Source organism: Dipodomys merriami, unplaced genomic scaffold, assembly GCF_024711535.1.
Source record: "Dipodomys merriami isolate MVZ:Mamm:240054 unplaced genomic scaffold, mDipMer1.0.p SCAF_19, whole genome shotgun sequence".
In the NCBI taxonomy this organism is placed as follows: domain Eukaryota; kingdom Metazoa; phylum Chordata; class Mammalia; order Rodentia; family Heteromyidae; genus Dipodomys; species Dipodomys merriami.
In genome coordinates, this window is record NW_027203270.1 from 13,668,502 (window position 1) to 13,685,828 (window position 17,327).

The window sequence follows — 17,327 nt, forward strand, 5'->3', positions numbered from 1 at the left end:
ACAAGTACTTGGTCGAGTACATTTCTTATCAAGCATCTACAGTTCAACCCTCACTTACATTAAAGACCTTGAAACTAGAGTTTTCATTCTTCCGTTTTAGTAACCTATTTGTGTTTTTTTTTGTTTTTTTTTTTGCGGTTGTGGGGCTTGAACTCTGGGCCTGGGCGCTTGTCCCTCAGCTCTTTAGCTCAAGGCGAGCGCTCTACCACTTGAGCTACAGCACCACTTCCGGTTAGTGGTTTATTGGAGATAGGAGTCTCACCGTCTCTCCTGCCCGGGCTGGCTTTGAACCGCGATCCTCAGATCTCAGCCTCCTGAGTAGCTAGGATTACAGGCGTGAGCCACCGGTGCCCGGCTATTTGTGTATTTTTATACCAATTTTGTTTTATTTATTATTATTATTTTGCCAGTTTTGGAGCTTGAACTCAGCCTGGGCACTGACTCTGATCTTATTTGTGCTCAAGGTTAGAGCTCTATCACCATTTTTTTCTGAGTAGTTTATTGGAGATAAGAGTCACATGGACTTTCCTTCCCTGGCTAGCTTTGAACCACATCCTCAGATGTCAGCTTCCTGAGTAGCTAGGGTTACAGGTGTGAGCCAACAGCACCGAGCTCAATTTTATTTTATTAGAGAAACATTATGATATAGCTGATAAAACTGGCTTCCCTCCTGTTATTTTCTTTTTTCCAAGAGCTTTTTGCTGATGGATTAGGGAAATGATAATTTCTCTAATATATCATTGCAGTAAACATTATTATTGCTTTTAGAACCAGATACTATCCATTTTACAAATGCAAATGAAGCTGGGTGTTTACATCTTTAATACTGATTGCTCAGGAGGTTGAGATCCAGAAGATTGAGGTTCAAAGCCAAGTAAGACAGAAAAGCCCACAGAGACTCTTGTCTCTAAAATAGCCAGCAAAAAGCAGGACCATGGGGGTGGGTTGAGGATGGGAAGGGGAAACAAAGGAGGAGGCTACAATGCTTGATAAGAAATGTACTCATTATCTTGACCATGTAATTGTAACCCCTCTGTACAGTATTTTCACAATAAAAAAAAATAGAGGGACAAAAAAAAAGCAGGACCATGGTGGGCACCGGTGGCTCACACCTATAATCTTAGCTACTAAGGAGTGGGAAATCTGAGGCTCATGGTTCAAAACCAGCCCAAGGAAGTAAAGTCGTGAGACTCTTATCTCGATAAACTGGAAAAACTGGAAGTGGTGCTGTGGTTCAAGTAGTAGAATGCAATCCTTGAGCTGAAGAGATGAGGAGCAGCACCCAGAGTTCAAGCCCCACAATCGACAAAAACAAAAACAAGTGGTAGAGGGCTAAGCAAGCAAAAGGCTCTGAGTATAAATTCCTGTTACAGCAAGGAGAAACAAAAGAAATACAAATTATGTATGTTTCCTGCAGTACATCTATAATATGGCTAGTTATTTTTAGTAATTACTGCTTCCTTACTTTATAGATTTTAAAAAAGACACTGACCTTTTTTGCTTTCCTAACCCTACCAACAACAGATTGAAGAAGAGATGTTGGCTTTGCAGAATGAACGCACAGAACGAATACGAAGCCTACTAGAACGTCAAGCCAGAGAAATTGAAGCTTTTGACTCTGAAAGCATGAGACTAGGTTTTAGTAATATGGTCCTTTCTAATCTCTCCCCTGAGGCATTCAGCCACAGCTACCCAGGAGCTTCTGGTTGGTCTCACAATCCTGCTGGGGGTCCAGGACCTCATTGGGGTCATCCCATGGGTGGCCCACCACAAGCTTGGGGCCATCCAATGCAAGGTGGACCCCAGCCATGGGGTCACCCCTCAGGGCCAATGCAAGGGGTACCTCGAGGTAGCAGTATGGGAGTCCGCAATAGCCCCCAGGCTCTGAGGCGGACAGCTTCTGGGGGACGGACGGAGCAGGGCATGAGCAGAAGTACAAGTGTCACTTCACAAATATCCAATGGGTCACATATGTCTTACACATAATAGAGAGTGGGAATTCCGCTGGAGCTGTCTGCCAAAAGAAACTGCCTACAGACATCATCACAGCAGCCTCCTCACTTGGGTACTACAGTGTGGAAGCTGAGTGCATATGGTATATTTTATTCATTTTTGTAAAGCATTCTGTTTTGTGTTTACTAATTGGGATGTCATAGTATTTGGCTGCCGGGTTTTTGTGGGGGGGAGGGTTGTTTGTGTTTAACTTTGCAGGAAATTTTGAAAAGGGGACTTGATAAATATTTCATGCATGTGGTTAAAAGAAATTGGTTAGATAGAGGGTATTTTCTTAACACTGCAAAAATAAAATATAGCAAAGTGACTTTAGGGTGTCCATATTCTATGAGAAGATCTAAAGCCTTCCTCCATATTCCAATTCTTACAAACCACTAACAGCAGGCAGCATATGCTGAGACAAGTTATTATTGGAACATACCTATACCCCTCTCACAGTGTATTTTCTTTATTAAATTGGTCTGGCTTTTCAGCCCCATTTGGAGTTAAACAGAAACCTACAAACACTGAAGGATTGTATCAACCTTTTCAGATGGTAGAAATTTAGTTCTTTTTCCGAATGCTTCATAATTTTGTCAATGATTTTTGTCCATTCAGTTGTGCCTTCTTTGTGTCACAATAAGATGAACTTGATTAAGGAGTTCACAAGCTCTGTGATAAGAGATTTAAAAGGGAAGACCAGCAGGGTAAGAGGACCCCTGAAAGTTCATGTGTTAGGTATTTCCAGCAGCAGAGTAAGATGATGAAACCCATAAACACTAACATTTTGTTATTATACTGTGATAACTCACCTGAGCTAAATCTTTAAGTCTCAAGACCCCAGACAGTACTTTTACTTTGTACAAATACAAAGACATATAGCCAATACAAATCAAATGCCAGTGGTATTTGAGTGATGCCATATTTGCCAACTGCCATCTATCTATTGGAATACTCATCACACTACATAGACATAATTTGATTATCCCCTTTTGGCTTATGAAATTTCCTGTTTACAAGTAGAATAGTCATTTATTTAAATGTTTAGTTGCCATAGTGAACCAGGAGTCACTGAGCCAATGACTACCAGCTGCTGACTAACCCTTGTCACCACTGTAAGTTTTGCTGCATGTGCAGGTCCTCTGTTTTTTGATTGCTGTTTTTGTTGCTGCAGTACTTTACAAACTTCTAGTTCATTGAGACTTAGTGACCATTTAGAATTGTGTTAACATCACACAATAGGAAACACCACTTCCAGAAGTCTCAAGCTGCAGTGCGCGAAATACTACTGAAAAGGAACTAGTGAGTTTGGCAAATGAAAGACAAAAACAAAAAAAAAAAATCCAAAAAAAAACAACAAAAACAAAAAAAAAAAGTAAATTGTAGTGGTCAGGGTATCTCTTAACAAAAGCTAACATTTCTTTTTGTGAGTGGAGAATGTTTTGTTTTGTTTTACAATGAAGGATCAACCCAATGTTGAAAGTCAGATGTTACTTGGTATTCCACTACTTGTGCGAAAGTTGAGTTGGAGGTAGTTGGGGAGCTGTGAATATGACTTGAAGAAAAAAAAAGTGTCTTTTGCAATGACAGTTTATCGAGGTTATTGTCATGCTCCCTTCTTAGTTGTCTTGAAGAAGAACTCTTGCTGCTAACTCTGGATCCTGCTTTTCATGTAGTCAGAGGGCTCCAAGGTAGAACTCTCTGAGTCCCTCACAATTGTATTCTTCACCTAGAGCAAACTAGTGACCAAATTACAATCTGCTGAAATTAAAATCTGTTGAAATGTTGGTTTTCTCAACATTTTAAATCTTCCCAGGTATGTTATTTTGTTTCCATGAATTCTCCCCTTTAGAAGTTTCTGAGTTGATGTGAAGGTAACTGGAAGAAAAAGCTAATGTTTTAATATATGTCCTTTGAAAACCAAAATCATAAATGACAGTGGAATTCATACACATTTGTTAGCAGTTTTAAGTAGCACTCTCATGTATTGTCCTCTTAACCATGTTCCAGATCAGCTTTTAGGATAGGCTTGACTAAAATGCTGGTCATATCTAATGAAAAGGGCTTTTAGTCTTTTCACTATCTTTTTTGCATTAAAATATTATACAGTGTTTCAAGCAAATTGAGAATTGGAAAAAGCTAAGAGATTGAGAATTTAATAAAATGTCAAAAAATAGGATAGAGTTATAATACCTATAAAAGCATACTTAATAGACCCTGCCTGTTGCTGGAGGGTTAGAATAGAGATGCTTTTCAGATTTCTTTCAAACCTGAAGTGCTACCAAGGGATACATTTTAAAGTCCAGTTGTGAGTTTCAGTTAGTCAAATTGAGTTACTGAGCCCATGCGGGAGGTATGTACTTTAAAAATACTGACTCAAAATGTCTATCTAGTAGGGCTTTGTATCAAATTGTGTGGCAATGAAATTTTTCATGTAGGTCATGACTATTCTTGGATTATAACATTAAGTTAATTTGATTAAAATATATGTAATTTTCAAAATGATTCAAATTAATTGGTTTGTGTGTGTTTGTGAGGTGTAACTTCTTAGGAATCTTATGTGTGGTGGGAATCATCACATAGTAAAGAAAACTAGTAGCAGGAAAATTTGAAAGGCTTTGAGATGTCCTGAAGAAAGAGTAGCACTTTCTGAATCTGTGGAAAATGTCAACATTTGATCAAATTAATACTACCTCCTCCCCAGTTGTTGGTTTTTGCTCCTTATGTGTTTAAGAAAGTTAAAAGTAAGTATGGGAAAATTGTATAGCATATCAAAAATTATAAATGCTATATCTGGTATCCAGAGCCTTACATTACAAAGTTCCTTGTATTTGCCCTTCTCTCCTTTTGGGGTTAGCATTTTAAAAATGCAGCACCTCATACCTTGAGACATTTTAATCCTTATATTATCTTTCCTTTGCACATATTTTTCTCCCATTTTAAAGTCAGCTTTGACCCAGAATTAGACTATCTAAATGCATATTCATTATATAGATAATGTTAACTAAAAAAAGTGTCTTTTATTCAGAGCTGCCATTCTTTTTAATTATTTCTATACCTAGAGATGAATAGTCCTGCATTTGAAGCCACACCCGCAGATCTAGTATGCTTAGTACTCTTAAGTCAAGGACTTACTGGTAAATTGAATTTCTTAGCATTGTCATGATGTTTCAGCTGCCTGGACATCAGGTAACTACCATTCAAAACACTAAAGAAACTGTACTGGGAACTCCCTCCCACTTCTACCAATTTTCCCTCACTATTCAAAAATTGAAAACTCTTTATTTTTTTCAGACCATAAGGCAGACATTAATGACTGTCTGCTTCTATAAATACTAAATCATTGAAATTTTAAGGTTTATAGAATACATTGTGTTGGACACTGGAATAATACAATTTATTCTCACCTGTGAAAAATGACTTCATTGTACTTGAAACACCTCCTTTGCATTTTTCCATTTGTGCCACTCACTAGTGGAAATAAATTGTATTATACCATGATCTACTGGCTTTTAATAACTGTTAAATATGCACATTTTTGTATAACTATTTTCATTTGTATGTATATATTGTATATACATATGAGTGTATGTGTGTATAGATGGATGGGTGTAACTCATAATTGTACATTTCCATCAGAGCACTTAACGTCCTGTTGTTATTTGGTTTTGTTATTTCAGTCCTCAGTTAAGGCAAGAATGCATGTGTTTTTGAAGAACGAATGCTCTGGGTTGATATTTAGGAGAAGGTGATTATTAGATAGTCTTTTCCTTTTTAATCCCTTTTCACATCCCTTCTGTTAGTGGGAAATTAGGTAAAATGTGGAACTATAAATTATAGTAAAATTTTGCTGGAAAGGAGCCAGTTAGTGCTTCTAGGAGTTTGTGTTGTGATGCAACAAAAAAATAAGTGATGCAGAGAGAAATGAACCATGAAAAGTAAGAACACGAGTGGTGATTGCTCTGCAGAAGTATAAAAAGAAGCAGTGACTCATAATTTTTATATACTTTATGTATGTGTTTCATTTTAGTAATGCCATTGATCCTCTGATTCTTTTTTACTTAATTAATACTAATAATTATGTATTTTGCTGAGGATCAAAACAACCAAGAAAAGAATTATTATTCAAACATCTAAGGTTTTCCTTAACAGTAAAATCAACATGATATGATCACTGGAAGAGAAGAATATGGTTGGAGAGCTTTCTCCTTTTAACTGCCTCTTCTTGCTTGCTAACAGTAAATTCTCTGTGCACCTTCCACCCTTTCTGACCCAGTGATATTTATTCAAGCAGAAATTTGGCCCAACACAGCAACTCTTTCCTTGGAAGTTTATACAATTCATTTTTCCCATGCACTCAATGTGAAATGACCTAATGTTTATTCAAATCAGAAATAGTATACTTAAGATGTCTTAAGTGTGAATCTCCCATAATGATGGAAGAAGAGATTCTCATTTCTTAAAGCCTTCCCTAAGGAGCAGAGTCAAAACTTGGGATGTCATCTTTGAGCTGCTTGCCAAAATACAGATCATCACTGAAGACAAATTCTCTATTTTTGCTTTTACCCATCCAATATAATAATATCCCCACCCAGATTGTAGGGTTGCCTTTTAAAAGGCCTTCACTCACTATTCATTGTTATGAACTGGAAATTTCCCATCCTCAGATCCCTTAAAGGATGAAGTGTGCTGTACACTTAGCATACTTGCCTCATGTATACAAGGACTACTGATTGAAGTCTGTTTTGCTGTGTCTGGTTATATTGTCTGCACTTTGCTGAAATCACTACAGTGGACCTATATTGGAAATGATTATTATTTTCTAAAGTTTCTATTAAGCACTGTCAAAAAGAAAATGAAACAACTTTTTTGTGCATTTATATTTTCTACTGAATTCTGGTAGCCCCCTTCAAAGTTATGCTAATTTTTTCCTCCTTGTTTATGTTAAGGTTTCCAAAATGTCACTCATACAATGGAGGAGAACCCATCTGGCTTAATGGTAGTCTTTAGATCATAAGAAATATGTAAATTAATGTGCACCTTATCTGCCTTTTGTGGGTTTCCTAAATTTGCACTTCCCACCCACCCAAATCTAGATATCTTTTAAAGAAAATAAAGGCAGAGAATTAAAACTGGGGAGCCATGTACTACGTCATCACCACTGTTAACCATTTCCCAGCAATCCAAGCTTTTTGAGGTTTCAGAGATATTTGTGTGTGTTTATTTGTGTTTGATTGCCTTAATGTATGGTTTGTTTTGTTTTTTAAAGTATTCAAGTTTTTCGTTAAATAGAGAAAAAGGTTAATCCTCTCAAACAGCAGGATACCCACTGGACATACTAATATTAACATCTGTAGGTAGTTTACCTTGAAGTGAGAAGGTGAGACTTATGAATGAATGAATAAGGGTACCTTGATGCCCAAGAATTCCCCCAAAGTACGGGTAATTCAACCTGCACAGTTTCCTTTCACTCATAGTTTTTATCAATTGTGAGTGAAAAATCGTGTAATTATCTGTAAATATATAGCTAACAAATTGACCTAGTTTCTGTATTTTTTGATTTTGTACTAAAGTTTATATAGGTCTGTGCCAGCTAGAGAGGAGTTGCTGTCATTGGCAGTTGTGGTTCTAGCATCTAACCTTGAAACCATCCTAGGTGACATTTTTAGAATTAATGCTTAAGTGTTGTTAAACAGAGGGAAATGAAGCTTAATCATTGGTCAGGTTTGAAATCTTTTTTAAAGCTAAGTAATTTTATTTAATATAATGATTGACAACCGTGTCCTCAGTCATGAGTGAGGTGTAGGGAACCTCTCTTCCCCAGTGGCCATGTTTACAGAAGTGTGTTTTGTCTATAAAGTGAAAGTGTGTTCATGTGTATGTAAATTATGCAGGTGATAACATTATGGTTTGGGACTGTTTATGGGCTCTTTAACTGAATTTTCAAATGAAATGAACTATGCTTATTGCTGGCACATTGATCCCATTTCTAGAACTTTTTTCCTATTTCCAGAATTACTTATTTTCCTTAGACATTACCCCCACTTAGCCTCCCTTCCTTATAAGCCTTGTAGCCAAGGTATTAAAGACTGGTGAACATAGATGAGGGAAATGAATTTCTTAAAAATCCATGAACCCTCTATTGTATGCTTTCAGTACTTGTGTTATATGTTTCTATGGCAACTTTGAACTCAGTGGTTTAGAAATGAAATACCAATGTTAATGAAAAGTATGTACTCTTTGCTTTTGCATGGCTTGGCTTAGTAACCAAGGTATATTAGAGCCACTCGAAAGCATGAAGACCAGTTACATGGGAACAGGTTTCTCAGTGGCACATTTTGCTTTTTCTTAGCCCTCAAGTACATTGCCTCGGCATGAACATTATTATTGTTACTGTAAATTGCACATGGTCATGGAGTTAATTATGTAATTAAAAAAGGTTGCAGCTGCATAATGTTTGCAGTTTCTGGCTGGTCTCTGTGACCATTTGGCACATATCAAAAAACCTAGTGGGTATTGGAACACCTCTAATCCTTTTGTGTCATAAACAAGTATATTTATCAAGATGTTGGCTGCCCCTGGCAGATTGCCAGTCAGCTGCCTTTTGGTGCCCATTCCAAATGTGCTGTTGTCCTTCCTTACATTTCATCCTGTCAAAGAAATTTCCACCCCTTCTTCCTAACATTGTATGCCTTTTATTCCATGTTAAATGGGAATTGTGCCTACTTAAAGTGCCCCTCTAATTAATTACATGTGTCCCAGAATAAGCCAAGCCAGAGACACAGGTGGGAAAACATTTCAAAGTGGGGGGAGGGGGAACAAGTCTACTTAAGGCCAGTAATTTATCTAACAAGGTATTTTACCACATTATCTTGACACTTGATTAATGAGCCTAGTAAGAAGTTGCAAGTGGTTTCATTGAGTAAAATCTCAAGTGAAGAGGGATGTGTGGGGGTTCTACTAGAAAATAATTTTGTTCTTCTTTTACCTTTTATGATCCTCTGCTAGCTTAGAACAGATTAATTGTCCATTTTTAATTTTTAGGAAAATTTTTACTAAAACAATGGTCAGATGTAAATAACATTTTAAAATATAGTGCACATAACTTCCCTAGACTGTTCCAACCTGATTATTTGTAAATGCTTTAGAGTTTTTAAAATTAACACTTGTGTTGCTAAATCCTATTTATCTAAGTCTATAAAAGTTTTTAACCCACTTAAAACTTAAACATTTAAATAATGAATGGGTTACTGTAAGCAATTTAGCTTTCAGAACCCCCCCCTTGTTTTAGTATACGAAAAAGCCTAATGCGCATTAATGAGGTTGGAGAGAATATGAGAAATATGTATAGTGTATATTTTAAAACAGCTTTGCTTGTATTGTGAAGATTTAAAAACAAACTTGAGATTTTTAAAAGTTAACTATTAACACAGTTTTAACATAAGTTATCCCACTGGGTTTAAGAGCATCTTGAATGTATAATCCTTTTTGTAACCCAGGTTGGTTTCTGCTTTTACCAGTCATCCCCAGCATTATTTATATTTTTAGTCTTATGTACTCATTCCCCTTTGTTTCCCTCAAACAGCATGGGTTTTGTTTTGTTTTGCACAAGTAGGTGGGGGTTTTTTGTTTTGTTTTTTAAAGAAGGAAATTAGTACATCCTTTTCTCTGGGCTTTCTTCACTTCCCTTTCTTTCTACTAACCTCTTCCTTAAAGGCCATATCACTCCATTTGCATCATTTGTGCAAATGCCAGGGTTGGTTTTTATTTTTATTTTTGCTATTTACCTAAAAAAAAAAAAAAAAAGACAATGCTTCAGGCAATTGCTTTTTTTATTTAAAAAAAGGAAAAAAGAAAAAAAAAAGGAAAAAAAAAAGCTGTAACCTTATCATTTCTGGGTAGACCATTGAGAGATGAATGCACATCTGTCATAGCCCAGGACCAGCTTTGGTGGCTAAAGGGAATATTTTAAGCAAGATGTTCTGTTCTAAAAGTGGTATGTATTATCCACAGTCTTATTTCAGTTATTCCCACAAGTCAGGGGTCCAGATAAAATGAGGGTTATCAGCTAACTGATATGATATCATTGAGGTTCATCAATGAATTTGTACATTTCTAGTTCCCTTTGGTGAAGGGAAAAATGATAATTTTCGCAAGACCTAGATTTTGGCTTGGTTCCTTGCCTCCTTTTTTGGCAGCCTTCATCTTCTCATCTAAAGCCCTTGAGCCTGTCGGGGTTTCATAGTGGACAAAGGAATTGTGGTCCTTTAAAACTGGGACTGATTTCTTTGGTGGAAGGTTATCATGTCCAAAGTATAATGTTCTACCACTTTACTGATTACTAATTTTAACTATATTCAGTCCTCTCAATTTTTGGACCAAACAGACACCCACAGTGGAGGCTTATCAGGGTTGCATTGGGGAAGAAGCCTGTCCCTCACTGTCAGCACCAGCTGGTAAAGGTGACTGTGCAGATGTGCATTTTCCTTTTGATAGAAATGGTCCACAGCACTAACTGGTAAGGCTTATTGTACAGTATATTGTCAGTATTCTTCTGGTTCAGCATACCTTATAGTTCATATATAACCTGTATTAATTGTATAGATTGTGCATTTAAAGCTGTTACCAAGTTGTCAGAACATAAGAGCGAAAACAAGGTCATATGTAATATTTTGTTTGTAAGTATCCTTTGTATCATAGCAAAGGAAATGTTTAAAAAATCAACTGTAATAAAGTAATTTTAGTACACAGAGTGTCTGTTCAGTTTTTTAAAGTAGTGTATTACCATAAAGATTTGCTTTAGCCGGGCGCTGGTGGCTCACGCCTGTAATCCTAGCTACTCAGGAGGCTGAGATCTGAGGATCACGGTTCAAAGCCAGCCCGGGCAGGAAAGACCGTGAGACTACTATCTCCAATAAACCACCAGAAAACCGGAAGTGGCGCTGTAGCTCAAGTGGTAGAGCGCTCGCCTTGAGCTGAAGAGCTGAGAGACAGTGCCCAGGCCCAGAGTTCAAGCCCCACGGCTGACAAAAAAAAAAAAAAAGATTTGCTTTAGTTCTGTGATTATTGGAAGATTACTGAACCTCTCAGGCACTTTGTAGGTAGACTTGGGGATTACAGAATGAGTAAGATACAGGCAAATGCTCTAATTAGATTGCCTCAGCTTCTCTCACACAATAGGAAGGGATATTATATTCTGGGTGTGAGATAATTCTCTTGGTTCTGTTACAGATTCTTAAGTCTTACTCCTGCATTGTTACCAGTGCAACTACAACCTTCCCCCACCCTGATTTGAAAATCACATTTTAGTTCATTTAGACTATCTAACTCAGCCCTGTTATTTAAAGCAGTTTTAGTGACTTTTTTTTTTTTTTTTTTTTTTTTTTTTGTCAGAAGCTAATTCCAGGGGGTGGGAAGAATGGCATTTTATGCTGGGATTTCTTTATATGGTTGGTTTGGGTATTGGTTTTTTGCTTTTAGTTGTCAGGGGTTTTTGTTGTTCATTTGTTTTGTTGGTTGTGGGCTTGAACTAAGGTCTGGACTCTTGTCCCTAAGGTCTTTTGCTCAAGACTAGCACTCTACCACTTTGAGCCACAGTGCCAATTCTGGTTTTCTAGTGCTTAATTGGAGATAAGAGTCTCATGGATATTCCTGCCCAGGCTGGCTTCAAACCAAGATCCTCAGATCTCAGCCTTCTGAATAGCTAGGATTACAGGCATGAGCAGTGGCTATTGTTGTTTAGTTGGTTCTGGGGGTTGAACTTGTGTGGGTGCTATCTCGTAAGTTTTTTCATCCAAAGCTAGTGCTCTGCCACTTTGAGCCACAGCTTCACATCTGGTTTTCTGGTGGTTAATTGGAGATAGTCTCACGGACTTTCCTGCCTGGGCTGGCTTTGAGCTGAGATTGCAATATCTCAGACTCCTTAGTAGCAAAGATTACAGGTGTGAACCATGTCACCGAGCTGACCCCAGGATTTCTTCTTGTTTTACTCCCACAGATTACAGATTCAGATTATAGTGAACACTTCTACTTTAAAGCCTATCCTACTTGAGAGTAAGGGCTGGGAAGGTGGCTCAGTGGTAGAGCGTTTGCGTTGCATGCATGAGGCCCTGGGTTCGATTCCTCAACACCACATAAGCAGAAAGGGAAAAAAAAGCCGGAAGTGGCGTTGTGGCTCAGGTGGTAGAGAGCCAGCCTTGAGCTGAAGAGCTGAGGGACAGCGTCCAGGCCCAGAGTTCAGGCCCCATGACCGGACCTAAAAAAATAAAAATAAAAGTAATTTTTTTTTAAAGTAACTGCAAGCTAGGTGCTGGTGGCTTACACCTGTAATCCTAGCTATTCAGGAGGCTGAGATCTGAGTATCATGGTTTGAAACCAGCCTGGGCAGGAAAGTCTGTGAGACTCTTATCTCCAGCTAAGCACAAAAGAAAGCCACAAGTAGTTCAAGAGGTATAGCACTAGCCTTGAGCACAAAAGCTCAGGGACAGTGCCCACACTCTTGAGTTCAAGCCCCAGGACTGGCAAAAACAAAAAAAACCCACAAAACTAAAGAGGTTAGCTGGCCCACAGCACCAGTGTTGTCACCTACATCACGGTGATGCTCCAGAACAGTGATCTTCCTTTGTATGTGCTAGCAATTAATGAACTTCCTTGCCTTAATTACTACTCTTTTCAGACACTTGTTCTTAACTAATAGAACTAGATGGAGCTGCTGAGGGTGATAAGACTTTAGGAGCTATGCAATCATTCTGACAGGTTTGTTTTTTTTTTTTAATAGATTAACACAGTTCTTCCCATGGAGCAAATATACTACAGTAGCTCTGAAATTTCCCCCCTTTTAATTAGCACCTTTTAGATTATGAGGTCTAAATAGGCATTTGCTATCAGACTGATTTTCTAGGAAAAAGTATAAAGAGCACTGTGTGGGGACTAGACACGTAGCTCAGAGGTGGAGTGCTTATTTGCCTGTACATGATCTGGGTTGGATACCCAGCATTGGGAGGTGGTGGAGGTGGAGGAGGGCTGGTGCTCATACTTAATAATCCTAACCACTCAAAGGCTAAGATCCAAAGGACCATGGACCCAAGCCAGCCTCAGTAGAAAAGACTCCACCTCCAAAATAGCAAAAAGCCAGGTGGGAAGAGTGGCTCAGGTGGTAGAGCACCAGCTGAGGAAGCACACTGAGTTTAAACCCCAGTGCCATGAGGGGTGAGAGAGAAACACCTAGTTTGGATTATCACTAATTGTGGGTTCTTTTTTTGGGGGGAGGGGTCCGGTCGTGGAGCCTGAACTCTGGGCCTGGGCGCTGTCCCTCAGCTCTTCAGCTCAAGGCTAGCGCTCTACCACTTGAGCCACAGCGCCACTTCCGGCTTTTTTCTTTGTGCTTATGTGGTGCTGAGGAATCGCATGCAAGACAAGCGCTCTACCACTGAGCCACCTCCCCAGCCCCTAATTGTGGGTTCTTAAAAGTTACATCCTTTTGGACCTTAACCTATTAGAAAAATAGATAGCTTTTACTTAAAACAAGTGAGCCACTGTGAAAACTATTCCCTTGTAATGTGGTGTTAGTATGGACAGGGTCAGAAGGAAAGTTTGTTGTTTATCAGGCAACCCACGACTCAGATTGTAAGGCTCAAAGTGCTGTACCTACAGGCCCTTCCCAACTTTGCAGTGAATTAGTTAACTGGAACAAGTCTGATCTGAAAACAAGCCACTTTATCACAGTAACTTTGAGCTCTGGTTTTGAGGAATTAGTGTTGGAAAATGGTATTTACTTGCTTTACTATCTTGGAAGACCTTAGAAATTACAGCTTATCTTTTTAGTCTTTTTATATGGGACAACTAATAAAATCACTTTCCTACAGGCATTAAAATCATAGAGGAAGTAGATATTAGAACCCACATCTCCAAATGACTACCTCAGTACTTTATGCAATACACAACACTTAATTTCCCCCCTAAAAATTATGTTACCATTGATGATCAGGGAATTTTAAGCCTGCAGAGAAAGGGTTCGCCCAGAGCAGAAGGCATAGTGGTTCATTAAACAAAGCTAGCCCAGATAGCGTTAGAAGCTTCATCTACAGAAAGGAGGCAACGATCAATGAATGTAGAATGTGCAGGGAAGCTCTCTGTTAAACCCCACAGTAGGTAAGCATGGCTTGGTACACAGAGGACTTCAGAAAACAAACAGCATATGTTTGTTTCAGGAGATTTAAGAAATAATACCATTCCACTGTTGCAGGGAAACTATGACTGATTTACTATTCAAAGGCAAACAAGTTGGAGAGAAAATTTTGTTCAGCTACACTAGTGATAAACATTGGGACGAGGCTGGAAAGATGAGAGATTTTTGATGTTTCTTTCTGTAACAAGGTCTCACTATGTACACCAGGCTGGCCTCAAACTTAATCCTCCTGCTCTAGCCTCCCAAGTATGGGAGCTACAAGGACATACCATCAGGAGGCCTTCCTATCTTTTTGGTGGTGGTGGTGGTGGTCCTGGGGCTTGAACTCTGGGCCTGGGCATTGTCCCTAATCTCTTCAGCTCAAGGCGAGCGCTCTACCACTTGAGCCACAGTGCCACTTCTGGTTTTCTGGTGGTTAATTGGAGGTAAGAGACTTTCACAGGAAGTGGCGCTGTAGCTCAAGTGGTAGAGCGCTCACCTTGAGTTGAAGAGCTGAGGGAAAACGCCCAGGCCCAGAGTTCAAGCCCCACGACTGACAAAAAAAAAAAGAGACTTTCACAGACTTTCCTGCCAGGTTAGCTTTGAACTGTGATCCTCAGATCTCAGCCTCCTGAGTAGGATTACAGACTTGAGCCACCAGTGCCAGACCCTTCCTATCTTTTGATTGTTTTAATGAAATTTCGTTTTAACTTTGAAATTTGAGTTCTCCCTTGGGCATCTGTGACAAAGGCACAATCACTAGATATCTTAAGAAACACTGGTCACTTTGTCAGGGTATTTTAATTAATATCTTGGTCATCTCAATGTTCAGTATGCTCTATCCTGATAAGGTCTGTCATCTGATTTTTGCAGACTAAAACCAGCTAGAAATCTTCATATCCGGGGCTGGGAAGGTGGCTCAGTGGTAGAGTGCTTGCCTTGCAGGCATGAGGTCCTGGGTTCGATTCCTCAGCACCACATAAGCAAAAAGAAAAAAAACCAGAAGTGGCGCTGTGGCTCAAGTGGTAGAGCGCTAGCCTTGAGCTGAAGAGCTGAGGGACAGCGCCCAGGCCCAGAGTTCAGGCCCCAGGACGGGACCCAAAAAACAAAACAACAGAAATCTTCATATCCCACTGAGCTCATTTGCATTTCAGTTCACAGATGAAAAAAGACCTTCAATCTGATGTAGGCCACCCTCATGGTTGGCATGTAACCTCCATGTCAAGGAGTAGTCTATCTTGAATATCCCACCTATAATGTACAATATGCTGCTTTTTGAGGTATTTGTCCCATTTCTGGGCACTCAGACCAGTGCATATACCTTCTCAAACTTTCCTAAAAGTAATCTATAAATTGGGAAAGCTAGTGAAATAAATTTCTGATGCCCTCTTTGTAACTTGACTATACAACCTCCTTATTTGTACTGTTACAGTTATACTAAAATGACCAAGTATATGTGCTTGTTTAAGGAGGGAGGTGAATTCATGCTTAAGTTCATGTCAAAAAAGAAACACCTTAGCATTTCTAAACCTTTCCGATTGACAAGAGATCTTGTAGTTTGGGTGAAAGAGGAATACAACGGAGTTAATGGTGTGGATGGTTTTAGGTTATATATACCAAAATGAAACTGCCTTTGTCAAGAACTTTTTTTTAAACAGCGTTTGAGCCTTAGAAAGGACTGGCTTCACTGTAAACAAATGATGTCTTCTAAAAGAATGTGGGGCTCTGGTTTTCATACTGCTGCCTCAAGCCAAACCACCCTGAAAACCTAGAGATAAATTCATAAAATACTGACTCTTTATGAGAATAAAGTCCTAGATTAGCAGTCTTGATACCAGCAGTAAAAATTTACCAGAGGGCTGGGAAGGTGGCTCAGTGGTAGAGCGCTTGCTCTGCATGCATGAGGCCCTGGGTTCCATTCCTCAGCACCACATAAGCAAAAAAAAAAAAAGCCAGAAATGGCGTTGTGGCTCAAGTGGTAGAGGGCTTGCCTTGAGCTGAAGAGCTCAGGGACAGCACCCAGGCCCAGAGTTCAAGCCCCACGACTGACCAAAAAAAAAAAAAAAAAAGTTTCTGTTCAACTGTCACTTGAACAGAAATAGCTAAGAGATACTTAGTACCCAGTCCCTAGTCAAATCCTAATATCAGCACACCTCCTCCCCCCGCCCCGGGAAAAATAAAAAAAGACGAATTGCAGGATCAGGGGTGAAGTTTAATAGTAAAAGTACATGCCTAAAACTGGGTACTGGTGGCTCATACCTGTAATTCTAGCTACTCAGGAGGCTGAAATCTGAGGATCGAGGTTCAAAGCCAGCTTGCACAGCAAAGTCCATGAGATTTATCTCCAATTAACCACCAAAAATCAGGAAGTGGAGCTGTGACTGAAAGTGGTAGAGTGCTAGCCTTGAGCACAAAAAAAGCTTAGGGACAGGGACAGTGCCTAAGCTCTGAGTTCAAGCCCTGTGACTGTCATTAAAAAAAGTACTTGCCTAGTTAGGCCAAGACTCTGCCCTCCATTCAGTTGCCAACACCACTACCAAAAAAGAAAAAGAAAAAAAAAACCTGAAAAACATCTATATTTCCCTCCCTACCAAGCTTTTTTTTCCCCCTCATAAAAAATAAAATGGAAAGGAAATCTCTTGAACAACAGGGCCCTGTGGTATATTAAAAAATAAAAGAAAAAAGAAAGAAAAAGATATTTGGCATTAGGGACCCTTTAAGCCTTAGGGTTTAAAAACTTCTGGGTTGCTTCTCATTTTGCAGTCAGTTTTGAATGGTTCAAAGGCATGTGGGACTATAAGACTCTAATTAACTGAAATCCCTACTATCCCAGATGTTGGGCAGGGGATGGTGGCCAGATGTCAGTGATTCTCCCTTACCAAGTCTACTTCAAGGCTGTGGTTCACTAACAATAGAATGGTTTCTTTATATTTCAATTCCTCTTTATTTCTCCTGTGCACAAATGGTGAAAGAATATTAGAAGAGGAAGAGCAAGAAGGGAAAGGAGGGAGATAATCACAAGACAATGGTGTCTTTTTTTTTTTTTTTTTTTTTATTCTTTTGGGCAGTCCTGGGGCTTGAACTCAGAACCTGGGCACTGTCCCTGAGCTTCTTCAGCTTCTTTGGCAAGTACTCTACTACTTGAGCTACAGCACCACTTGTTTATGTG

The 17,327-nt window shown here is 39.1% G+C and overlaps 1 protein-coding gene across 1 annotated transcript in view; it reads left to right on the forward strand.

Annotated features, from left to right (window-relative positions):
• Positions 1 to 10,742, forward strand: part of Taok1 (TAO kinase 1) — a 112,376-nt gene extending 101,634 nt beyond the window's left edge. Inside the window, exon 20 of the mRNA XM_070027372.1 lies at positions 1,525 to 10,742. Within this exon, the coding sequence (XP_069883473.1) occupies positions 1,525 to 1,986 (462 nt within the window). The 3' untranslated portion in view covers positions 1,987 to 10,742. The remainder of the gene's footprint in view (positions 1 to 1,524) is intronic.
• The last annotated feature ends 6,585 nt before the right edge of the window (positions 10,743 to 17,327 follow it).